This window comes from Rhinatrema bivittatum, chromosome 6, assembly GCF_901001135.1.
Source record: "Rhinatrema bivittatum chromosome 6, aRhiBiv1.1, whole genome shotgun sequence".
Taxonomy (NCBI): Eukaryota; Metazoa; Chordata; class Amphibia; order Gymnophiona; family Rhinatrematidae; genus Rhinatrema; species Rhinatrema bivittatum.
In genome coordinates this window covers 272772302-272798771 of record NC_042620.1, presented here as the reverse complement: position 1 = coordinate 272798771, position 26470 = coordinate 272772302, and the positions used below count along the sequence as shown (strand labels likewise).

At 43.7% G+C, this 26470-nt stretch overlaps 1 protein-coding gene across 1 annotated transcript in view; it reads right to left on the bottom strand.

The window, feature by feature from the left end:
• ZMYM3 (zinc finger MYM-type containing 3) overlaps window positions 1-26470 on the bottom strand; it is a 453384-nt gene that overhangs the window by 291327 nt on the left and 135587 nt on the right. The window contains 1 exon segment of the mRNA XM_029607228.1: window positions 11862-11977. Coding sequence (XP_029463088.1) covers window positions 11862-11977 — 116 coding nt within the window.

Genomic DNA, 26470 nt, shown 5'->3' with positions numbered 1-26470 from the left:
GGAATCTGTTGATGAAGGGAGTTTAAGCGAGCTACTAGAGGAATGGTTGCCGGATGCAGTGGGGCTGGAGGCTTTCAAAGATCATCTAACAATTGAAAGGGCCCATAGAGTGGGAATACGGCACCCTACTGATTCCAGACCTAGAATTATCTTGGCAAAGTTTCTCAACTCTGCCCAAAAGCACAAAATATGGCTAGCATATAGAAATAAGCCTGACATAGAGTATAAGGGAACCAAGATACGTATCACTCAGGACTATTCGGCCCGGGTTTCCCAGCAGCGAAAGAGATTTTCTAGTGTGTGCTCAGAGCTGTTTAATAAGCACATTAAATTCGCTCTTCAATATCCTGCTACCCTCAAGATCTGGATGAATGGCGGGCAAAAATCTTTTACCTCACCAGAGGAAGCACAAAAATATGTGAAGGATTGTGAGCGTTAAAATTTAAAACCTTAATACAAATCTTCTTCTTCTGACTGTTTGACGGGGGCTTACGGTGTCCACCGGGAGATGCTGTAGATTCCATATAGTTACTACCATTTACAAAACGGGACCGCCATTTTATCTCCCTTCGAGAACTGGTTATCTGCGTCATAGTCCACATCAAATTCACATCGGGAGTAGAAATATGAGCTTCCCCTCTGTTAACAGATTTGGATTACACCCACCAAGTTCGGCGACTGGGGGATATGATGGCTCAGCAGATAGACTGTGGAAGCATGACCATCGGGACGCCACAGAGTATAGGGCAACAAATGGTCACAAGCTGGTATTGGTTTGTGAAAGGGGGTTGATGGGTTCACTAACAGTTTTCTGTATTCTGAAGTTACAGTTATACTATGGCTGATAGTTCTATGCGTTGATATTAATAGTTCACTGTTAATGTAAAACAACATTGTGTGATGTTTAAGATAATAGGGGGTTTGAAAAAACAAAAAATCTATAGTATACAGGTTGGGGGGCGGTTAACCCGGCCACCTTGTTAAGTGCTCTCCTCTCTTCAGTGATGAGAGAGGTTTGGATGTATCTAGGGACTGGGGTGGGGAGTATGGGGCTCGAGGGGAATAAGGGGGGTGGGGGAAGGGAGGGAAGTGAGGGAAGGGAGGGAGGGGGCCAGGGGTATATTTGGGGAAAAAGAGACATGAAAGATGAAAATCGGGATATCAGGAATACAAGGGATAGCGAATCCGAGAGAGGGAGAGAGGGGTGGAACCCTGGGGACTCTATGAAAGAAAGACTAGACTGGAGGAGTGGGGTGAAGCTGGGCACCCAGCTCCGACTGTTAGGATCCAACAGATTATGCATTACTGAAGATATAAGTTTCCGTTATGGGGGGTAAATACAGAATAATTTCATGGAATATTGACGGGTTAGGATCCCCCATAAAAAGAAAAAAAGTTTTTCAACATTTAAAGCACCTTAAGGTAACTATAGCATGTCTTCAAGAGACACATTTAAATGCAGCGGAGAGTGTTAAGCTACGAAGAGAATGGGCATCGGATTGTTACTATTCTGAAGCAAAAGGGAAAAAGGGAGGTGTCGCCATTTTAATTAATAAAAATACTCCATTTACTCTGATAAAGGAAATCAGTGATCCGGAGGGCAAATTTCACATTATTGTAGGGCAAATTGCGGGGAAAATTGTTACGGTGTGTAATGTGTACGCCCCAAATGTTCCCAATCCATCATTTTTTCACAATCTTATTACTATTTTGTTGGAGCATACCCAGGGAGAATTGATTGTCGCAGGGGATATGAACAGTGTATTGGATGCATATTTAGATAAATCCCAAATTCCAAAAGGTTATTATTTACCACATAACTCTGGAGTCTCACAGTTTCTCAATAGACTGGGCCTCTTGGATCCTTGGAGAACGTTAAACCCTGAAACTAAAGATTTCACACATGTTTCCAGAGCCCACAACACCATGTCAAGAATAGACTATATTCTTCTCTCTATTCCTCTATTTCCAAAGGTAGCTGCGGCGGAAATCAGTCCTCTGGTAATAGCACCAATTTGCGCCAATTTGGGTAGACATTTGGTTTACCACAGAGCGCCTAACCAAAAAACCGTGGCGTATGCCCGGACATCTAGCGACAGACAAAGAATTTCATCAAATTTTGACTGCTCGATGGGAGGAATATTCTCAAAATAATGAACAACATACAGACAACCCGCTTCTTTTCTGGGAAACCAGTAAAGCGGTACTCAGAGGCGAAATTATTGCCTTCGCCATAAAAAAGAATAAACAGCTAAATAATACCATACTTGAGCTAGAAACCCAACTACAAAAAGCGAAACGACAACTAGCAGAACAGGCAACCACCCACAATGTGGCCTCGTATAGGGCATGTCTAGCAGCATTGAATGAACATCTGCATCTACGAGCACAAAGGGCGCTTCGAGCTTCTGATCACTTCTTTCACAGGTTTGGTAATAAATCTAGTAAATTGCTAGCGAGATTGGTGGCGATAAAAAGGAAAAAATCTTACATTGCTGGTTTAAAAAATGCAAACGGGCAATATGTAACAACCGCCCCAGAGGTTTTGAAGGTCTTCCGTCATTTTTATGAAGAACTGTATCGTGAGGATAGATTGGGGAACTCCGAAGACGAAGCGCTGTTTTTTCATGATTTGAGCCTGCCTACTCTGACTACTGAAGATAAAGCTAAGCTGAGTGAACCAATATCTGAGCAGGAAGTCCAAGCAGTTATATGTGCAAGTAAAAGTAATAAATCTCCAGGACCCGATGGGTTTCCAGCGGAATATTATAAAATCTTAATGCATTACGTTTCCAGACCAATGACAGCTTTTTTCAATCATGCTTGGCAAGCGGGAGGATTTCCGAAGGATTTTAATAAGGCCTACATCACAATTTTACCTAAACCGGGTAAGGATCCGCTTATGGCTGCATCCTACAGGCCTATTTCACTTCTAAATGTTGATCTCAAACTATATGCACGGATTCTGGCGATTCTCTTGGGCAGGGTGTTACCATCTATCATATCGTCGTATCAAGCGGGGTTTGTGGGAGGAAGGAATGCGGGAGCGCATGTTATTCGGCTGCTGACTGCGATGGAGACGGCTCATTATCGTCAGATCCCAGCAATGGCTGTGGGATTCGATTCAGAAAAAGCCTTCGACAGAGTGTCGTGGGATTATATGTTTTCAGCATTAAAGCGTTTTGGTATCCCAGAATCTATTATCACAGCAATAAGAATTTTATATGCTCATCCTGTGTCGCAAATCTCAGCTAATGACACACTGTCGGATGGATTTCTGATCACCAGGGGGGTTCGGCAAGGATGCCCCCTTTCACCAATTCTATATATTCTGGCATTGGATCCACTCTTACGGAAACTGGCTTTATCACCTGACATAAAGGGACTGCAATTATCGGACGTCCATTTTAAAGTAGCAGCTTTTGCTGATGATATGCTAATCTACTTAAGCAACCCCATTCAAGCTCTCCCATGTGTGTTGGGGATCCAAGCTGCTTTTGGACGGTTTGCAGGTCTAAAAATAAACATTGAAAAGTCAGAAGCACTGGACATATTGGGGAGTCTTAAGACCACTTGGCCGGGTCAATTCCCCTTAAAATGGGTTACAAAATCTCTCAAATATTTGGGGATACACATACCAGCTGATTTGCACCAACTGTACTCCCTTAATATTACTCCATTAAAACAAAAACTTCTTACCAAACTGCAAGCATGGAGGAACCTGCCCCTTTCCCTGTCTGGGAAGATCTTACTCCTGAAGATGATGGAGATCTCAAAATGGCTTTATCTTTTTGCTATGCTACCTATTTGGATCAAACGGCAGGACATTCTCATAATATTTAAGGAATTGAATCGTTATCTATGGGGAGGAAAACGAGCCAGGATTCCACTCCGAATTTGATGAGACCCAGAAGAGAAGGGGGGATGAACTGTCCGGATCTTCGCGCCTATAATTACGCCAGCCTTCTAAGACACATAAAAGACTGGCTCTACAATACTGAGAATTTCTCTCCATTATCACACTATAAAAACTGGTTAGAACCCTACAGCCCAAGTGCAGTATTACAGGTTTCCAGCACAATGTTGCCTACCCATATACTTATAGTGTCATCATTAAGCCTTTTCGGATGGTGTGGAAGAGACTTTGCACTTTACTAGAAGTTGCTCCAGAATTCACCACCAACCTACCAATACAGGGTTGCCCCTTATTCAAGCCAGGAATGGATAAAGGTCCATTCCTTCAGTGGGCGATACGAGGGTTGACTACAGTGGGTCAGTTGCTTCATGTGGACTCGAGGCCTCTTCAAATCATTAGCTACCAAGAACTACAAGATATTTACTCTCTTCCACACAAAGAATTTTATTGCTACCTACAGCTGAGGCACTTTATACTGGAACAGTTAATCTCAAACTCACAATTCACCTATCCGGACAAGCTCCATCAATTGCTTCAAGGGCCAGATGGTAAACGTATTAAGTGTTCTCAATTTTATGCAGCGATTCTTGCCCTGATGCATCCATCTGACTTCTCAGAAGTGGTGGCTAAATGGAATAGATGGCTCCCGACTTCTATAACAATATAGATAAAAATGTGCAGTATCTTTTTACATACGATATAGCAAGTTGAACATAATGGTTGTAGAAGATGATATTTATTTTATTTATTTATTTAGAGCTTTTTTATACCGGCATTCATGATAGGATCACATCATGCCGGTTTACAGGAAACAAGGGGGTGATGACCTAGAACATTTAACAGGTGACAAGAAGCAAAAAACGTTACAATAAAACAGGGGAGGAGGAACTGGGAGAAGATAAGAGGCTTGAAAGGTTTTTAGGAATGAGAACAAAAAACAACGATAACTATTTACATAGTACTGGAATGTAACTTAGTGGTTGTAGCAGTCTAGAAACACAGCCAGCAGTTCCAATACTGCCCCATTTAAAGCCACTATCAGTCGAATTGGAGAGGCTGTCATGCTTTTGTGTATTTTGGGTACTGAATAGATAATAGTAAACCATCCTCATAGACCTGTTAAGTATTTTCTTTCTTTTTCTGTTAAACCTGTAGCTGTATGAACAATTGCCTCTATGCTTTTCTGTAATCTTTCAGTCGGGTCACTAGTTAATCTACAGTAATATTTTGAATTGTTCAAATGTAACATCACAGAGGCAATATATTGCTGATGATCTTGTACCACTATCACTCCTCCTTTGTCAGCTGGTTTAATTATCAATTCAGTAGATTTAGATAAAAGGCTCTAATGCTTCACAAAGTTCTCGAGACAAATTATGATGCATTTATTTCGTTGGGCCTCAAAATGTGCTAAATCATGTAAGACCAACTGATGGAAAATCCGAATAAACAGGTCCAATGGAGGATTGCCCTGCAGGGAGAGAGACCTGGTACTGCCTCCTCACCTCACTGGCTTCTACCACAGTGACGGCGACTAGCCCTGCCCCCCGATTGGGGGCCTCAAAAGCTGGCCCGGGACGCCGGGGGTGCCGTGCGCACTCTGTCACGTGCACGAAGGAGCGCAACAAAGTAGCTCCTTTGTATGCTCCTTCTTGCGTACCAAGTGCTGCCAAGTATACATTAAGTCCTGATTTATTCTCACAGGAGATCTTTTCCATCTCTCCAATCATGGATCAAGGGCGATATGGCGAACACACATTCACTCACCACCACAATAAGTTTTCTCAACCATGTTGCATCACTCGATTCCCATTAACAAATCCTCCTATTCATTGTTCTCCTGCTCCAATTTCTTTTTCTCTTCTTAATGCTCAATCCGTCAAACTAAGTCTCATTTAATCTGTGATTTCATAAACAGTGAACAGTTAGACTTCTATTGTTTCACGGAATCATGGTTATTAGACTCTGACCATGCCGTCCTAAAACTACTATTTCCTCCCAATACTCTGCTATCTCCCAGCCACGCTCCAAAAAACATGGTGGGGGACTCTTAATTCTCCATAAATCCAAATGGCATGTTAAAGTTAACACCTAAATGGCAATTCTTCTCTTGAAATGATCACTGTCTCATTAAATGGATGTTAACATTTGCTTAGTTTATGCTCCCCCCAAAACTTTTATCTGCTGATCTTTCTCCATTCTTTGAACAACTACTACTTTCCAAATTTGATCTCAATAAAATGATAATTTTAGGTGACTTCAATCTACACATTGATACAGCCTCTCTCTCACCTCCGTGCATGCTCTTCTTTCAAATTCTCTCTTTCCCTGGGATGGTCCCAGATGATTAACGCTCCTACTCACAAGCTGGGACACACCCTAGATCTCATTTTCATCAATGAATCTATCTGCTCATATTCGTCCCAAACTACTGACATCACACCAGTGCCCTGGTCAGATCATTTCCTCATTAAGTTTCATCTTCCTGGTGCTGTTCCAAAACGAAACCCCACAAAATCTTCTTTGCCACGGCTCCAAAGTGGTGCCATCGATATGGAAAAGTTTATTGCTACAATCTCTCCACTCTTAGATCTCACATCCTTTAATAATATCCAAGATGCAGTACAGGAATGGGACTCCATTCATGATTCTGTTCTTACTGAAATAGCTCCTCTCAAACCTTTCAATCACCTGAAATCTACATCACCACCTTGGTTAAAATCTCAAACTGTTGTTCATACACACCAATTACTTAGAAAGTAGTAAAGAAGATGGAAAAAAATACCCAAATCTGAACATGCTCAATCATTTCACCCACTTATAGTAACTTTTCAATCCGTTGTAAATAATGCTATGAAAGATCATTTTTCACAAAAAATTCGAAATATCAGATACAACCCCAAAATTCTTTTTGCTATAGTCAGAAGACTTACAGACTCATCTCCTTCACAAACCTCCACTCCTGCTACCCTAACTGCAAATTCTCTCTCAATCATCTTTAACTTCAAAATAGAGAAACCATGTCTATCTTTTTCTTCAATACCCCAGTGGTACACTAATCCTGAGCTGATTATCAACTTGTTTTGGGAAAACTTTGAGCACGTTTCAATTTTAGAAATTGGAAATCTCATTACCAAATCCAACAATACCTTTTGTCCGGCAGCATGCTGTCCTATCTCGCTCTTCAAAGCTTGTCGTAACGCTCCTTTTGTTTCCAAATTGATTAATCTCTCCCTCAATGAAGGTTGGGTCCCTACATCTTTGAAACAAGCAGTTATTCGCCCACTCCTAAAAAAAAACAAACAATCTCAACCCAACTGAGCCAACAAACTATAGACCAATTTCTGCACTACCCTTCATTTCAAAAATCCTAGAATCTGCAGTCCTGTCGCAACTTATGGACCATCTTGAGAAATATGATTTATTAGATCCCTATCAATATGGTTTTAGACATGGCCTTAATACTGAACTTCTTCTTTTGTCCTTAACAGATACACTCAAGACGTGGTATTGACTCTGGCCAACAATATCGTCTTGTCTCTTTAGACATTTCCTCCGCCTTTGTTACAGTTGATCATGACAAACTACTATACCGTCTTCAAGAATTTCGTCTCAATGGTACAATGGTACAAGTTCTCACATGGTTTTCTCCTCATTCTCCCATTAAAACCGGTGTTCCACAGGGTTCTGCTCTTTTATCTGCTCTATTCAATGTATACCTATCCCATATCTGCAAGATTCTCTGACTACTTGTTACAAATTGTATGCCGACAACATACAATTTGTTATTTGCATTGAACCATCTTAGAAGCACACCTTAAGACAATCTTCACATCTGCTTTTCTGCCATCACCTCCTGGCTCAAACACAACAAGTTATCCCTAACATGTCCAAAACTGAATTCTAGTCATTCACAGTCCCCATTCCACCTTCAATGAAAATTCCATAACATTTCTTCATCGACAATACTCTTTCTTTCTGTCCTCACATAAGCAAGTCATTTCACATTTCACAAGGATTTTACAGACTACGAGGAATTTCCAATGTCAAAAGATTTCTACATACATCAGACTTCCATACTGTACTTCAAATATCTATTTTTCCAATTCTTGACTACTGCAATAGCTTATATACTGGCATTTCACAAACTCACATCAAGTCACTGCAGCTCTTGCTGAATTTCGCTGTGCATCTCATTTCTGGTACCTAATGATACGAATACATCACTCCCACATTAATAGATCTACATCATTCAGTGTTTTTTTGTGAAGAGTAGAAGGGCCATAAGAATTGTGGTGGTCAAATCACATTCAAAACATGCCTTTCCTGTGATAGTGACTTTTCCTTTGACTATGTAGGAAATATCTGTTTTAGCTGATCATGCAAAAACTTCCTGATAAGGTGGGATTGAGATTAAGAGTCTAATTAAGAAGTAAACTTCTCATGGATTGAAACTGGCTGAGATGGCATAACCAATTTAATATCCTTCATATATTTGTGTACAAATAACATAGCTTTGCATAACAGCATGGCCCTCTTGGTCAGGTAAAAATGATAATGTGTCAGGGTTGACAGGATTTGAACCCGTGGCCCTGGGACCTTCAGTCCATGGACTTACTGCAGGGATGCAGAGACTGCTGGCTTTCTCAGGAGTCCTCACATTCTTACCTTGTATTCCTGGGAAAGCTAGACACGCCTCTACAGCATCCTTGTTTGACCAGCACTGGGTTTGCCCCAAATTGTCAGCAGTATTTAAGGCATATCCAGAAGGCATACAGTGCTGGTCCAACAATCTTCTCAGCATCTGCCCTGTGAAAGCACTACCCATCCAGCCTGCGATCCTGATCTTGCTCCAGAGTTCCTGTCCTGTAACCATGTCCAGTATTCCTACCTGGTAATTATGCTTCAGTGTTCCTAATCTATAAATGTGTTCTTGCCTTCTAATCAAGTTCCAGTGTCCTGCTTTATCATCTTGTCCCAGTGTTTCTGTCCGGTAATTCTGTTCCAGTATTTCTGCAATGTTATCTCTCTCCAGGGTTTATACCCTGCAATCTGCTCCTGTGAATGTTCACCAACTAGCCTGCTGGCCTCACCTCTTCAGGTATACAAGCTCCGCTCCAGGGTGGCCCTGGATTGCAGAGCCAAGATCTGTGTTACATAATGATGATGTATCCGATTCTGGTACCAATATTCGTAATGAATGCATTGCTATTTTAAAAGACACTTATACGCATACATTTTCCAGCTTACTCGCATGTTTTTATACCTGTTAATTATCCGGTGTGTTATTAAACGCGTTTATTGTGAAGCACTGACTGAATGGGAGGTCTGGGTGAAACCAGGGTAGGGGGAGCTTAGGCTGAAGAACGAGGAGGGTCTCTATGACAGGAGAAGGACTGGGCAAACTGATGGACCAATTAGTTAAACTGGTAATTTCACTCATGTGCATATGTTTAAAAATATACTAATTGATAAGTGGAAATTCTGACCTATGCTAGTAAACCCTACTTTATTTTTACATGTAAAATATATATGCATATATTTTTATAATAGGTGAGTAAATATGTGATTTCAATGTATTGCATGCATGTCTTCGCACACTGGCCTACATACACGCATATGTTGTAGAGAAAACATATGCATATTTTATAATTTGCATGTATGAGATACACATACTTTGTAAAAATACTATGGTAAAACTACGTGCGTTTATGCCGCCATGCACAGATGTTTGAAAGTTAGGTCACTTTATGTTCTCTTCTGTGCATCTCTCATATTTCACTTTTTTGCATTTTATTTTTAGAAAAATGATTAGGACGTGCTAGTTTTGAACTATTAAATTACTATTTCCTTATGTATCATAAGTAACAGAGGAAGATAAAGCAGTTTCTATTGCTCTCTCTCAAGATACTATAAGTTAAGTCATCATTTTTATGATCTCTCCCTAGCATGAGCCTGTGATAAGATCTCACTTCCGCCGCCCACAGTTCAGGCTTTGGAGCGCTCCGCCATTGATCCACCACGATTTTCACTTGTATTTGGACATCGGAGTTTGATGCCGCTTGAGTCAATCACTTGCCTGATGCCTTATCTTTACTTTTTTACTCCATTAACATGGACTCTCCATCATAGCTGTGGATTCATGTATGCAAGAGCGGTGTGTAAATATATGTTGCTTCAGTTTGGGTTTAAATATTTCGTTTGAACTGGATGCGTTTTGTAAAGATCTCTGCATTTCTTTCTCACGAAGCAGTTTATTGCTTTTATGATTATGTTAACATTTATAAAGAAAAATAAAGGAAGATTGTGGATCTCTACACCGTTATCCACCATGTGCCTGTGTGAGAAATGCTATTACAAAATTAGTTGTTCCACCTTTCACAGTTTGTAGTTCTTGTTAATGGTAATCTCTCACTGGTTTCACAAGCCCTTTGACAAGAGCTGCATTACCACCTCAAAGTCATTACTAAAGAAGGAACTGGCAAGAGAAACTTATAGCACAGAAATTTTACATATAAATTAAGTCAGCTATAATTTACACTCAAGTTCTGGTGACATCAAAGATCAAGCAAGAAAAATGTACCTTTTTTGGGTGAGGGCAGGAGTCCTTTTGGCTTCCAGCTCAACAGAAACTGGAGCTGGGATCCTGTGTCATAAGCTTTCATTCCCAACTACCCAGGTATTTTTCCTATATTTTAGAACCCTCCACACCCAAAACATACCTGGCCTAGTTACTGCAATGACAATCCCGTCCCATACACTAAAACGCCTTCTGGGACCTACGATCTTGTGCTATGAATCTGATCACTGGGTGTTACTGTTGTGCAATGACTGGCCTCCCTCAGTCCAGGGGCTGTGAATTCTTTACAGCATCCCCAGACCTGACCCACAAATCAAACCCATGTCCCACTGCATGAAAATGTGCAGTACTGCACTGAGACAGTGCCGAAAACGACAGATAGATATTCAAAGCTTATCCGGCTAACTTACAAGGGATATGCAGCAGCATGGTTAGGCTACTGAATATCCCTGAATAAGTCACTAGCTAGCCAGAAAAGTCTTATCTGCTATTCAGCATGCAAATGCATGTTGATGGCCCTATTAGTTATTCCCGTGCAATTCACTAAGTAAAATGTGCAGCCAAGCCGCACATTTTACTTTCAGAAATTAGCGCCTACCCAAAGGCTGGCGTTAATTTCTGCCGGCACCGGGAAAGTGCACAGAAAAGCAGTAAAAACTGCTTTTCTGTACACCTTCCAACTTAATATCATGGCGATATTAAGTCGGAGGTCCCAAAGTAAAAAATAATTAAAAATTCAAAAAAAAATAAATTTTTTTTTAAATCGGCCCACGGCTCGCAGGTTGAAAACCGGATGCTCAATTATGCCGGCGTCCGGTTTCCAAACCCGTAGCTGTCAGCGGGTTTGAGAACAGACACCGGCAAAATTGAGCGTCGGCTGTCAAACTCGCTGACAGCCACCGCTCCTGTCAAAAAAGAGGCGCTAGGGACACGCTAGTGTCCCTAGCGCCTCTTTTTACCGCGGGCCCTCATTTATATACTGAATCGCGCACACAGGAGAGTGGCCTGTGCGCTTGCCCGCTCTCCTACGACTTTTACTGAATCGGCCCGTATGTACTTAGCTGAAGTAGATTTCCAGCTAAGTGGCAAATTGATAATGACAGCCAAATATTCAGCTACTGTCACTTTTCTGGCTATGTAGCACTAAATTTGGCCTCATTGTGTGCAGCAGCCCCCAGAAATGATTTTATATACACATTTAGAACATGGTTAACCAGTCAGATCATCAATTTCAAAATAAATTAGTAAGGTAATTCTCTCTGATTTCCAACTTCCTGCCTTCTCCCATTCCTTGGGGAGGTGGTAGGCAGATGAATCGCAGAGCTGCTGACTAATCAAAAAGAAAAAATAGTTGCATTTTCCTACCTGGAATTTGGTCCAACAGCTGGGACTACAGAACTGGTACACAACCCGATCTGTATTATTATAATATACTGGCTCAGATAAACTCCGTCTGCACAGACTACAGGGTCGGGCAGGGCCTGCATTGCAGAAAGAACATAAGAGAATGAGAAGGGAGTAGAGAAATGAGAGAGAGCAAAACTCCTCCTCTAACTCCCAGGAGGCTACAAGATAGAGATGGCAAGAACAGAAGTGGACTGCACAATATAAACAGTGAAATGTAATATAATGAAGAAGAGACAGGCAAAGAAAAAGAAAACCAAGGGGAAAATGGGGATTAAGTAGGTTTACCATATTCCCTGAATTAAAGACAGCTCTTTGCAGCATGTGCAAATATTACCCTAAGCTAGCAGCTCAAGAATATCACAACAGGACTTATCAGCACCAAGCTGCAACTGCAAACCTGAATTAAGCTTTCTAGCAGCAACCGTGAATACAAAGAGGCCAAAGCCAGGGTCCATGGTAACTAGCACTAGAAGAAAGCAGGAACCGAGAAGAAACTCCCTAGTGTAACATATCTATTTATTAGCGACATCTGCATAATTAAGTTACCTGGTAAGAGCATTTCAAAGGAAAACCAGCTGCAGAGATTTAGCTACAAAGATAACTGGAATCTTTGTAGAGTGCCATGCATTTTTATCAAACCAACATTAAAAAAATCCAAAGATGTAGTTCTTTTGAAATAAAAAATGTGACAAAGTGAAATCAACAATGAAAAAAAAATTCTTAGTCTGCAACTTTGAATATATTTTGTATTCTGCCATATTTATGTACAACTCTTGCAGTTTTGTGAGGACTTAAGTTTGATCTAAAATTATGGCATCTCCATAGTAACATAGTAATGACAGCAGACAAAAACCAAATTGTTCATCCAGCCTACCCAACAAAATGTCTTATGGTAGCAATTGCTGCTACCATAGATAGTAACTGCCGCTCCATGTAAGTTACCCCCAAGCCTTATATTAACGGTAGTAATTTTTACAATCAAAACCAAGCAACTGTCAAATTCATAATAAAATTACTGCTAGCAACATTTGATAATTCAGACAATGCTGCTTGAATGTGCTTTACTTTTGTACCTGGCCATAGAAGCAGTCCTGCACATTTTCCCTAATACACAGAAACATAGAAATGACGGCAGAAAAGGGCCAAATGGTCCATTCAGTCTGTGCAAAAAGTCTATTCCGTGTAGGTAATCCCATGCTTATATGTTTCCCAGACCATAAAAGTCAGGGCCCTTGTTGGTTGCTGTTTGAATCCAGTTCCCCGATACCCTCCCCCCCCCATCCTTATCAGTTTCCACACCAGCCCTCATTGGGGACAATGCAATACAGTGCGCTCAGCCGAGCACACTGTTTAACCTGAAGTTGTACATGGCTTGGTAAGGCGCAACCTAATCCCCTTATGCAAAAAGGGGATTAGCACGTCCAACACACAGCAATATTAAGATTTTTTAAAAAAAAGTGTCAGCTGTCAGGTTCGGGAAACAGATAATCAGTTAATAAGCATCCGTTTCCTGAACCTGTGGCTATGTGCCGATTAGGAAAATGGACACCACTAAATTCAGCACGCAATCAAACTAGCGCCTCCTTGACAACACGACCCCTAATTTCAATACTGAATGCAGAGGTGTCTGGGGGCATGCTAGGAAAGCGGGTGCTGAATATTCCCTTTTTCCCCCTGCCATTGAAGCAGAGAGTAATAATGGAGTAATGCATCTACAATATCAAGGCTTACTGGTTAAGGGTAATATCCACTGCACCATCAAGTTACTGCATGCATTCTTTTCTTCATTTTCATCCTTTAACCTTTAGGGTTCCACAGTATTTAGCCCATGCCCTTTTTAATTCCTTCACTGTTTTGATTTTCACCACCTCCTCTGGAAGGGCATTCCAGGCATCCACCACCCTCTCAAGTGAATAAATATTTTCTGACGTTGGTTCTAAGGCGTCCCTCCTTGGAGTTTCATTTCATGAACCCTAGTTCTACTGATTTCTTTCCAATGGAACAGGTTTGACATTTGCACATCATTAAAACCTTTTAGGTATCTGAAGGTCTTTATCAAATCACCCCTGCGCCTCTTCTCTTCTAGGGCATACATATTCATATCCTTCAGTCTCTCCTCATTGGTGTGGGATCAGTACCAGAAAACCTTTTTGGTAGCCCTTCTCTGGACCGCCTCCATCCTGTCTCCATCCCTTTTAAGATAAGGGCTCCAGAACCGAACACAATACCCCAGGTGAAGCCTCACCAAGGACCTGTACAAGGGCATCACCATCTCCTTTTTCTTACTAGTTATTCCTCTCTCTATACAGTCCAGCATTCTTCTGGCTTTAGCTATTGCCTTGCCACATTACATCGCCAGACACTATCACCCCAAGATCCTGCTCTTGGTCTGTGCATATCAGCCCCCCTCATACCACTCTTTTGGATTACCACATCCCAGATGCATGACTCTGCACTTCTTTGCATTGAATACCAGTTACCAATCTTCAAGCCTTCGTAAATCACTTTTCTTTCTCTCTACTCCTTCTGGCGTGTCCACTCTTGCAGATCTTGGTATCATCTGCATACAGACTTTACCTTCTATCCCTTCTGCAATGTCACTAGAAGATATTGAACAGAACCAATCCCAATACCGATCCCTGTGGCACTCCATTTAACAAGGTTCTCTCTTCAGATCTATTGAACAGGTTCTTTAGTGGACCCACCAGGACATCTGAGTTTTCATAGTATCCTGGGATGTAACTCATTCGGCCCCATGGACTTATCCAAATTCAGTTTTCCTAGCTCTTCCCATACATACTCTTCTGTAAAGGGAATTGTATCTAGCCCATTTCCTTCTAATATCTGTGTTCTGTGTATCAGTACCCCGGACCAAAAAAAAAAATAATCGGGGCCCAGCATTGGCAGTCTCTGAATCCAACTCCCTTTTTCCTCCTCCGCCATCAAAGCGGAGAGCACTGTTGCAATTGCATCAAAAGCATCAAGGCTAAATGGTTATGGGTAGTAATATCCATGTCTTCTGTTAAGGGTAGTAACTGACCCTCTCTGCAGGTTACCTCATGTACCCTTTTCTTCATTTCTAACCTCTAGTGTTTAGGGATCCATAGTGTTTCTCTCATGCCCTTTTGAATTTGTTTATTTTTTCCATCCTCACCAACTCTTCCGGAAGGGCATTCTAGGTATCCACAACCCTCTCCATGAAGAAATATTTCCTGACCTTGGCTCTGAGTCATCCCTTCTGGAGTTTCACTTCATGACTCCTAATTCTACAGTTTGCTTTCCAACAGAAAAGTTTTGAAGTTTGTGCATCATTAAAACTTTTCAGGTACTTCCCCTGCAACTCCTTTCTTCCAAGGTATACTTATTCAAATATTTCAGCCTATCCTCGGTTAAGTCTCCTGATACAGACCCCATAACATTTTGGTCACCATTCTCTGAACCTCTTCTGTCATGTCTCTATCCTTTTTGAGATACAGGCTCCAGAACTGAAAAAAGTACTCCAGGTGAGGCCTCACCAAGGACCTGCACAAGAGCGTTATTACCTCCTTTTTCTTACTGGTTAATCCCCTCTCAATGCAGCCCAGCATTCTACTGCTTTAGTTATCGCCTTGTCACATTGCTTCGCTGCCTTCAGATTGCAATACTATCACCTCAAGGTCCCTCTCCCAGTCTGTGCACATTAGACTTTCACCCCCCATCACATACAGTTCTTTTCGATTACTGTATCCCAGATAGATGACTGTATTTCTTGGCACTGAATTGCAGCTGATAAGTCTTTCACCCTTCTTCAAGCTTTCTTAAATCACTTTTCATTCTCTTTCAGGTGCGTACACTGTTGCAGATCTTCGTATCATCCTCAAATAGACAAAACTTTACCTTCTATCTCTTCTGCGATGTCAAAGTATATCGAACAAAAATGATCCCAAAACCAATCCCTGTGGCACACCATTTAATACTATTTTCTCTTCAGATAGGTTCCATTTACTATTAGGCGAAGTCTCCTGTCAGTCAATTTGTACTCCACTCTACCACCTTGGCGCCTACTCCCAAGCTTCTCATTTTGTTCATGAGTCACCATATTTACGTGGGGCATAGGTACCAGAGTTATAGCCCTCAAGCTGAGGAGCCTTATCAAAGTAGATTCCACTGCCAGTTTCTTATGCTGGGAGTGGCAAGGTGACATCATGAACATGTCCTGAGGGATGCTGCGAAATTCCAGAGTGTATCCTTCTTGTATGATGTCCAGTACCTATTTGTCTGATGTAATCTTGACGCACAGTTGATAGAAAACGGATAGTTGGCCCACTGTTTCCTCATCTCATGGATGTTAGCCAAAGTTCATTGGGAAGTTCGGGTCGAACCTAAGTCCGAACCAGTTCCTCTTTTTGGTTGTCAGCTGCGAAAGGACAGATCTTCTCAAGGGTCAAGATGTCTGAAATGATGAGTTTTTTCTGTAGGGCCGAAAGCGCTGGGAGCCCCTGGCCTGACCCCCTCATGGGGGAGGGGCGCTGCAACCTTTTTCTTACCTTCCAGTAGCCACAGCACTGGAGATTCACCCCACTTACTAGCTAACTTTTCCAATTCACTTCCAAATTGGAGGGATCCCTTAAAGGGCATCTTTGTGAGGTTTGCCTTAGAGGTTACGTCTGCTGACCAGTTTAGCAGCCATAGTCGTCTTCTGGCCAACACCAGAGACCACTTCTCTGGCTGAGGTACGGACTAGGTCAGAGCCCACATCCACTAAAAAGGCAGTGGAGGCTCCATTGCCTCTCTGGAATGCGCCCCTGAGCTATCTGCCTCCCTCAAGAGAAGCAGACACAAGCGAGCTACCAGGGCACAACAGGAAGCAATCTGCAGTGTCACAGCGGTAGTGTCAAAGGCTTGCTAAAGGATGGACTCCAACCACCTATTGTGCGCAGTCTTCAAGGCCGCTCCTCACTCTACTGGGACAGTTGTTCGCTTCAAAACAGCGCAGACCAGGCCATCCACTTTTGGGAAATGGAGGTGTTCTCTGGCCGCCGGGTCCAGAGGGTACAAGGCCTCCAATGCCCAATCTCCTTTAAAGCTGGCTTCCGGGGTGTCCCACTCCAGGTCAATCAACTTCTGGATGGCTTCCAGCATCAGGAAATAGCAAGAGGCTTTTCGTAGACACCAGGATAGGATTCTTCTTTGGTTCTGACATAGCATCCATGCTGGGAACTCACAGAGTATGGGAAACCAGGGCCAGCAATTCATCTCTGTGGAAAAACCATAACATGGTCCAGCTGGCTCTAAACAATGTATGTTTAACCACACATTTTTTTCTGTTTTATAATTTTCCCCTATATGTGTGTGCCCTTTACTCCACACTCCTTTTGTGCAAAACTAAAAGGAGACATCATAAGGGCAACTAATTTTTTTTTTTGTTAGTACTGTAAATAAAGGGAAGAGGAAAAAAGAAAACAAGACATGGTTTTCTAAAGAAGTAGCTGAAAATGTAAGGGAGAAAAGATTAGCATTCATAAACTACAATAGATCATAGAAAGATTAAGAAAGATGACAATATATGGAAAAATTAAGATAAGCTGGGAAAGTAGACAGGAATGTGAAAATTTAAATAGAAGTAAAAATAGCAAATACAGTAAAATGGAGGAACAAGACTTTTTTTTTTTAAGATAGGTTAATGATAAAAGTAAGTGCAAAAGTGGCATTGTGAGTCTCAAAGGTGAAGGGGAGGAATACATAGAGGCTGAGGGGAAAAGAAAAATTGCTTAATATTTCTGTTCAGTGTTGTGGAAGCGTATAGAGCAGGACCACATAAAACAAACACAAATAAGATTGGAAGTGAGGTAAACCTCAATTGATTTTCAGAACAGTGTGTTCAAGAGGAGATAATTATATTTAAAGTAGATGGGGCTGGATGGGATACATCAGAGGGTACTAAGGGAACTTAAAGATGTCCTGGCAGCTCCGCTGACTGACCTTTTCAAGGCTTCTTTAGAGTCTGGAGTAGTTCCAAGGACTGGAAAAGGGTGGATGTGGTTCCTATTCATAAACGTGGAAGTAAGGAAGAGGCTGGAAACTACACGCCAGTTAGTCTGTCCTCTGTGGTAAGCAAACTAATAGAATCGCTGCCAAAAGAGGATAGTGCAATTTTTGGAATTCAGTGATGCAAAATCCCAGGCAGCATGATTTTACTAGAGGAAGATCTTGTCAGATGAATCTCATCAATTTCTTTGCTTGGGAAACCAAAGAGTAGAATCAAGGGACAGCGCTAGACATAGTGTACTTGGATTTCAACATGGTTCCACATAGAAGACTTATAAATAAATTGTGCACCCTTCGTATGGATCCTAGAGAAACTGACTGGGTTAGAAACTGGCTGAGTGAGAGGTAACAAAGGGTAGTGATAAATTAAGCTTTCTCTGAGGAGGGGACTGTTACTAGCTGTGTCTCTCAGCAATCAGTTTTTGGACCGGTTATTTTCAATTTTTTTGTGAGCAACAAAACGGAAGGACTGTCAAAAAGATTTATCTTTTTGCAGATACCACCAAAATCTGAAACAGGGCAGACTGCCAGGAAGGAGTGGAAAACATGAGGAGGGATCTAATAAACTCAAGGAATGGTCTAAGTCTAAGATATGGCAGCTAATTCTAAAAAAAATGCAGAATAATGCACTTAGGATTCAAAAACCCAGGGGAAAGATAAAATATTGGAAGTGAAATTATTTTAAGCACAAAGGATCTGGGGATAATTCTATCTGATGATCTTAGGATGGCCAAACAGGTGGATAAAAGTGACAATAAAAGCCAGAAAGATGCTTGGCTGCATAGTGAGAGGAATGGTCAGCAGATAAAAAAGGAAGGGGATATTGCCCCTGTATAGGTCCCTAGTGAAACCTCACTTGGAATACTATGTACAATTCTGGAGCCTGCACCTTCTAAAGGAAATAAACAGGATGGAGTCTGTTCAGAGGGTGGCTATTAAAATGGTCAGTGGTCTTCATTCTAAAGCACATGGGGATAGACAAAGATATAAACATGTATACCCTAGAGTAAAGGAAACACAGGGGAGATATGATAGAGAAAAATTTCTCAAAAGTTTCCATGCACAGGATGTAAGTCTTTTTCAATGGAAAGGAGGCTGTAGAACAAGGAGGGGTCATGAGATGAGGTTGAAAGAGAGTAGACTCAGGAGTAATCTTAGGAAATATTTCTTTTCAGAGAAGGTGGTGGATGTGTGGAACAGCCTCTCGGTGGAGAATTATAAAGCAAACAATTGGCGGATAGGCCATATGGTCTTTTTGCCATCATATTTCTATGTCTCTTATCTGAAAGAGTAAATAACTGATTAATATTTACCCATTCTAGACCTCTCATGAATTTATAAACCTCTATCATATCCCACTTCAGCCATCTTGCAGATGAGCCACTGATACAGCCATGGGTCTAACTTGATGAGCCCTGATGGTGTCTTTAATTTGTAGACCTGCTAGCGTATAGTGGTGCGTGATGCAATCTGCTATCCAGTGGGATAATGTAGGTTTGGCCACTGCTATCCCCAGTCTATTAGGATCGTAAGACACAAATATTTGTGAAGCCTAATGATAGGACCAAAGTCTATCTTTATTAATAAGTGAAGTCCCTTTTACAGTGTAAGGCCTCTGGAAGAATACAGGTAACACAATGAAAAACTGATACTATCTTTGGTAGAAACAGAGTGGTGTTCCACACTTACCCAATCATGGAAGAATTGCGTATAAAGGCAGATAATGGACTAAAGCCTGAGAGGGACTGGAGGACTGTTGAACAGCTCTACTAGGATACACAAACCATACTTGTCTGGGCCATGTTGGAGCTATGAGGATCAGATGGGCCTAGTCTTTGAAAGCTATTTGCAGTGGAAGTGGTAGAAATGTGAACAAGATCTGCATGCCAACTGAGCAGAAAAGCAACCTGAGCTGATCTGTGCTCACTGGGGACAATGGAGCAAAGCTTTTCCAGTTTTCGATTTTGCTCTTATGCAAGTCAGTCAATTGCTGGAAGTCCCCATAGACTGAATAGTCTGTAGGTTGTTGACTACAGTAGAGGCTATTTGTAAGAGTCAAAAAACTCTGCTGAGGCAAATCTTTATGCCTCATGGCATGGACATCATGACCCTGTGCCCCTTTGCTTGTTCACATATAACATGGCTACTTGGCTGTCGATTAGAATAAAAATGGTCTTTTCTTGAAAAAGCGAGTGAATTTTGGCTCTCAATTCCGTAAGGTAGATTTGAAACTAACTTTCTATGAATGACCATGTTCCTCAAGTTCAAAAGGGTCTAATGTGGATCTAATGTGGGTCTCTCCCCCCCCCCAAAGCTTCTGTGGAGGCATCCATCACCAATGTAACTCTACGACTAAGTAAAACAGAGCAGAGATCCCCCTGGAGGAAGCAGGGATCTAGCTATCAGCATAGATCCTGTTTCATTTGCTGTGAATTTCTTACTTTGGTTGTCAGGGATTGAGTGAGCTTTGTCCATTGGGAGCAGAGACCCCACTGTAGGTGCTGTAGATGAAGGCAGGTTAGTAAAACTACATGAATCGTTGTTGCCATGTGGCCCAGAATGACTATAACTTCTGTGGCAATTGACTGATTCATAGTGAACAGTTTGTAGACAAGGGATCTGAGAGCATTCACTTAATCCAACAGGAGGAATGCTCTCTCCTGCAGAGAATCTATCCACGCTCTAATAAATTTGATTTTCTGGGAAGGAATTAGAGTCGATTTCTCGAAATTCACTAGGAATCCTAGTGATTGTAGCAGTTGTACTTACTTTCACAGGGAGGTCAGCACACCTTCCTTGGAATTCGCTATCACAATCCTGTCGTCCTATAAGGGAAGGCTGATGCCACACATATGCTATTACAGCTTGACACGTGGTGAAGACCCTCAGAAGGCCGAAGGGGAGCACTAAGTACTGATAGTGGGAAGAGTTCACCATAAATCGCAAGTAATGCCAATGGGAGGGATGGATGGGAATATGAATGTAAGTATTCTTTAGATCCAAAGTGCTCATCCAATGCCCCTTCTGGTTAAAAAGGAGAAATGTGTGAAGGTAATTCTTTTGAATTTCTCTAAGTGTATGCTTGTTCACACTTGTTAAACCCAGAAGGGTCTCGGTCCCCTGGATTACTTGGGGATATGGAAGTAGTGGGAGTAGAACCCTTGGTCATGGTGTTGGGGAGGAATAGGTTCTATCATCCACTATCTCAGGAGCGACTCCACTTCCAGGAGGAGCTGCATCAAAGTGAGACTGATCCGGATTGAAGGCTGAGTGATGAAGCATGGGAAGCAAGGAGAAATGCAAGCAGTACACAGTCTCCATAATTTTGAGAACCCAGTGGTGATTTTGCACCACTCTTCCAGTTAACAATGGATTATATCCCCTTACTGGAAAGGTGGTAAAAAATTTGGTCCAGGCTTTGGTTGGACTTGAGTTGTCTTTGGTTGACAGCACTTACACTGTCAAGAGTGAGTTGGAGGTTGTTGCTGTTGTGGAAGTAAAGGTGGCATCCAGTATCGCTGGAATTGCTGGAAAAGGCATCTCTGGAAATGTAATCTTTTAAAAGCATAATAACCGTGCCTGTAGATAGGTACTGGACCTTCACATGTTCTTTTACTTAAGCCATCATTTCCCTGAGCTTTTCTCAGACAAAGATCATCCAGGCAGGGAATGTCCACTAACTTGTGAACATCATTGCATAGGCTACTGGCTCTCAACCAACCATTCGGCGCACCCCAATGAATGATATCAAACACCTCAGTGATGGATCAAATAAGATGGCGTATACTCTCTTCTGCATCTGTGAGTGGCAATTCCATCTCCACCAGGTGGAAGAAAGTGCAGTTGCTTACCTGTAACAGGTGTTCTCCTAGGACAGCAGGATGTTAGTCCTCACATGTGGGTGACATCATCCAATGGTGCCCGGCACGGAAATATTTTGTCAAATGTTTCTAGAAGCTTTGACCAGCATGCTGCTATCTGCGTGTCCATGCGAGGTCCCCCTTCAGTCTCATAACTGAAGGGGAAAAAAATAAAACAAACCATTAGGAGAACCCAACTCCTTGGGGATTCCTGAGGACTAACATCCTTCTGTCCTAGGAGAACATCTGTTACAGGTAAGCAACTGCGCTTTCTCCTAGGACAAGCAGGATGGTAGTCCTCACAATTGGGTGAATACCAAGCTCCAGACTGTCCCTGAGAACAGGAGAGACCGACAGCGACCGAACAAGGAGCCAACGGGCACAATTGCGGCACTGTAGGTCATCAGGGGACTGTCTGGGTCCCAGAGAAGCATACAGTTGGCCTCATGTCTGGAACAGGTTGCGCAGGACAGATTGACCAAAAGCACTCTGCCGACGCCAGTCTTTATCCAAGCAATAACGAACCTCAAACTTGTGAAGAGAACTCCAGGTTGCGGCCCGGCAAATTTCGACAATGGGGACTACACGTAAGTGAGCCACAGACATAGCCATAACCTGCACAGAGTGAGCCTTTACTCTGCCGGCTTGTGGAAGGCCTGCCTACGCATAGCAGAAGGCGATGCAATCTGCAAGCTAATTCGACAAAGTTTGTTTACCCACCGCCACTCCCAGCTTGTTGGAAATAAAGGACACAAAGAGCTGAGTGGACTGTCTGTGGCTAGCAGTGTGATCTAGACAGAAGCAGAGGCCCTTTTAGAGTCCAATGTATGAAGAGCCCGTTCCCTCGAGTGGGAGTGAGGCCTCGGAAAGAAGGTGGGTAAAACAATAGACTGATTGATATGAAAATCAGTGACAACCTTGGGCAGAAACTTAGGATGCGTACGCAAGACCACACGATCATGGAAAAACCTTGTATATGGTGAGTATGTGACAAGGGCCTGAAGCTCACCGACTCTATGATCCAAAGTAATTGCCACCAGGAATATGACTTTCCAAGTGAAAAAATTCAAGTCTCATGATTCTAGCGGCTTAAAGGGAGGGCACATGAGCCACGCCAGGTCAAATTAAGGTCCCAGGATGCCACCAGAGGCCAAAGAGGGAGCTTCAGCTGGAGGCGGCCCCGCATGAAACGGCCTACTAAAGGCTGGACCGAAATGGGTGTGCCAGCGACACCCCGATGGTACACACTAACAGCACACTAAGGTGAACCCTGACAGAGCTGATCTGAAGCCCAGTCTCGGATAGATGCCATAGGTAGTCCAACAGCCAGGGAAGGGGGCATGAGAAATGATCAAACCATGTCCATGCACCAGATGGAAAATATTTTCCACTTCAGACTGTAGGATGTCCTGGTGGAAGGCTTCCCAGATACCACCAGGAACTGGGAGACACGGTCTGAGTGTGCCAAGGGCTGGAGGACTACACGCTCAACATCCAAGCCTTCAGGGCTAACACCCGGAGGTTCGAATGGCACAGGGCACCCTGATCCTGCAAAATGAGGTCGGGTGCCGTCCCTAGCTAGATGGGTGCCCGCTCCAACAGGTCTTGCAGAAGCGGGAACCAGGCCTGTCGGAACCAAGAAGGCACCACGAGGATCATGGTCCCTCTTTCCTGCTGAAACTTCAGCAGTATCCTCAAGAGGAGCGGTAGAAGGGGCTACACATGTAGCAGGCCCCTCCCCCAGTGGAGGGAGAAGGCATTGCAGGCTGGATGTCTGGCCCCCCCCCCCCCCCCCCGACACTAGGGAGCAGAACCTGTTCACCTTGTGATTGTATGGGGAGGTGAAGAGGTCTACATCCAGCATACCCCACGTCAAAATCGTTCGGCCAATGCCTCCAGATTGAGGAACCACGCATGTGGCTGGAAGGAGAGGCTTAAGAGGTCCGCCAGCACATTGAGATGTCCTAGTAGGTATGTAGCTCGTAGACACATCCCCTGTGAAAGGGCCCAGCTCCACACGTGAACCACTTCGTGGCAAAGGAAGACAAGCCCGTGCCACCCTGCTTGTTGATATACCACATCGCTACCTGGTTGTCCATCCATATCAGGACATCCTTGTGCAACAACCAGACTCTAAACGCCCACAAAGCGTAACAGATTGCTCACAGCTCCAGAAAGTTTGACAGTGGGCTTTGCTGGCAGTCCAGACATCCTGCGTGTGGCTCCTGTATGTATGGGCTCCCCAGCCCTGAGGAGAGGCATTGGTGGTAAGGATCACCTGAGGCAGAGCAACATAGAAGTGAACCCACCTCTCCAAGTTGGAGAGGTCCTTCCACCAGAACAGAGATGCTCACAGAGGGTCCATGACTGCGACAGGAATCTCGAGATCTTGGAGTCCTGTCGCCACTGGGACCACAAGGTCCACTGAGCCCTCTTGTACAGACGGGCAAGAGGGGTCACATGGACGGAAGCTGCCATGTGGCCTAGCAGACTGAGCAGGAGGCAGGCGGACACCCACCGACTGTTCCAGACAAAGGTGGCTAGCGAGGCGAGGGTGAGACCCTGACCCCTGGGCAAAAACCCTTTTTGCTGCACCATGTCCAGCATGGCTTCTATGAAGTCCAGCTGAAGAGACGGACAGAGATGAGACTTGGGGTAGTTGATAAGGAACCCTAACATCTACAGCGCCTGCACTGTCTGGGCCAGAGCACTTAGGACCCCTGTTTGAGAGTCGCTCTTGATCAACCAGTCGAAGTACGGAAAAACATTGGAAAAATTACTTACCTGATAATTTAGTTTTCCTTAGTGTAGACAGATGGATTCAGGACCAATGGGTATAGTGTACTCCTGATAGCAGTTGGAGACGGATCAGATTTCAATCCGACATCAGTCCTAGTACATATACCCCTGCAGGAAGTGCAGCTCTTCAGTATTCTCCTCGAAAAGCAATTGTGGATATATGCATGACTGAATAACTTGAATAACTTGATTAATTTGAACTGGTAGAATTGGTTTTAGCTGGAGACCGCCAGTGCCCTGAACTGAGAAACGACGACACCCGGAAGGATGGGTGTCCTAACTGGAGGAAAGCATGGCTTACCTGTGAATAACTCGCTCTCGGGGATGTTGCCCAAGAATTCCATGAATGACGGCAGCCGTGGGTGGGATGCTGAGTCCATCTGTCTACACTAAGGAAAACGAAATTATCAGGTAAGTAATTTCTCCATTTCCTAGGGTATAGCAGATGGACTCAGGACCAATGGGATGTATAAAATCTACTCCCGAACCAGGTGGGAGGCTGCCCGTGGCCCACTTAGTACTGCCTTTGCAAATGCTGTGTCCCCTCGAGCCTGAACATCCAGGCAGTAGAACCCGGAGAAGGTGTGGATGGAGGACCATGTCACCGCCCGACAGATCTCGGCGGGTGACAGCATCTTGGTTTCCGCCCAGGACACTGCCTGGGCTCTAGTGGAATGGGCCTTGACTTGTAAAGGCAGCGGTTTGTCTGCTTCTACGTAGGCCACCTTAATGACTTCTTTGATCCAGCGGGCTATGGTTGCTCGCGAGGCCGCTTCCCCTTGCTTCTTCCCGCTGTGAAGGACGAATAGATCGTCCATCTTTCGTACGGATTCCGACCTTTCCAGGTATCGGACTAAGAGTCTGCAGACGTTCAGATGGTGCAGACTGCGAGACTCTTCCGAATTCTTATGCTCATCTGGCAATGGTAGCGAGATGGTTTGGTTGAGATGGAAGGACGGGACCGTGCGTAACTGGATGGTTCCCGGAGTGAGTCTGAGGAACAGCTCCCGGCAGAACAGTGCTTGTAGCTCGATGATACGACGGGCTGAACAGACTGCCACCAGGAATGCTGTTTTCAATGTTAATAGTCGGAGAGACAGGCCACGAAGCGGTCTGAAGGAGGCTCCTGCTAAGAAATCTAGGACCAGGTTGAGGTTCCATAGAGGCACCCACAACTTTAGGGGTGGTTGGATCTGCTTGACTCCTTTCAGGAAACGGGAGACATCTGGGTGAGAGGCTAGGCTGCCACCCTCATTCTTGGTTCCGTAGCATGACAATGCGGCCACCTGTACCTTGATGGAGTTGAGAGACAATCCTTTCTGTAGGCCGTTCTGCAGGAATTCCAAAATCGCAGGAATTTTGACAGAGTGTGGAATGATGTCACGGTCCTCACACCAGGCTTTGAATACTCTCCAAATCCTTATGTATATTAGGGATGTGGAGAACTTGCGTGCTCAGAGCAGGGTGTCAATTACTGCCCCCAAGCATCCGCTCTTCCTCAGGCGAGTCCTCTCAATGGCCAAGCCGCAAGAGAGAATCGAGCTGGATCCTGGTGGAGGATCAACCCTTGTTGGAGCAGATCCCTGTGTGATGGTATGCTGACATGGGGTTCCCTGGGGGGGGGGGGGTTTCCCTGTCAGCAGCCTTTGCACGTCTGCGTACCATGGTCTTCTTGGCCAGTCCTAGGCCACTAGAAGTACTGGTCCCTTGTGGTGTTCTATCTTGTGGATGATTGCGCCCAATAGGGGCCACGGTGGGAAGGCATATAATAGACTTTCCTGTGGCCAGGTCTGTACCAGGGCATAGATTCCCGTCTGCGGCTGAAGAAGCTGGGCACTTGGGCATTGGACAGGTTTGCCAGGAGGTCCATGGTTGCTGTTC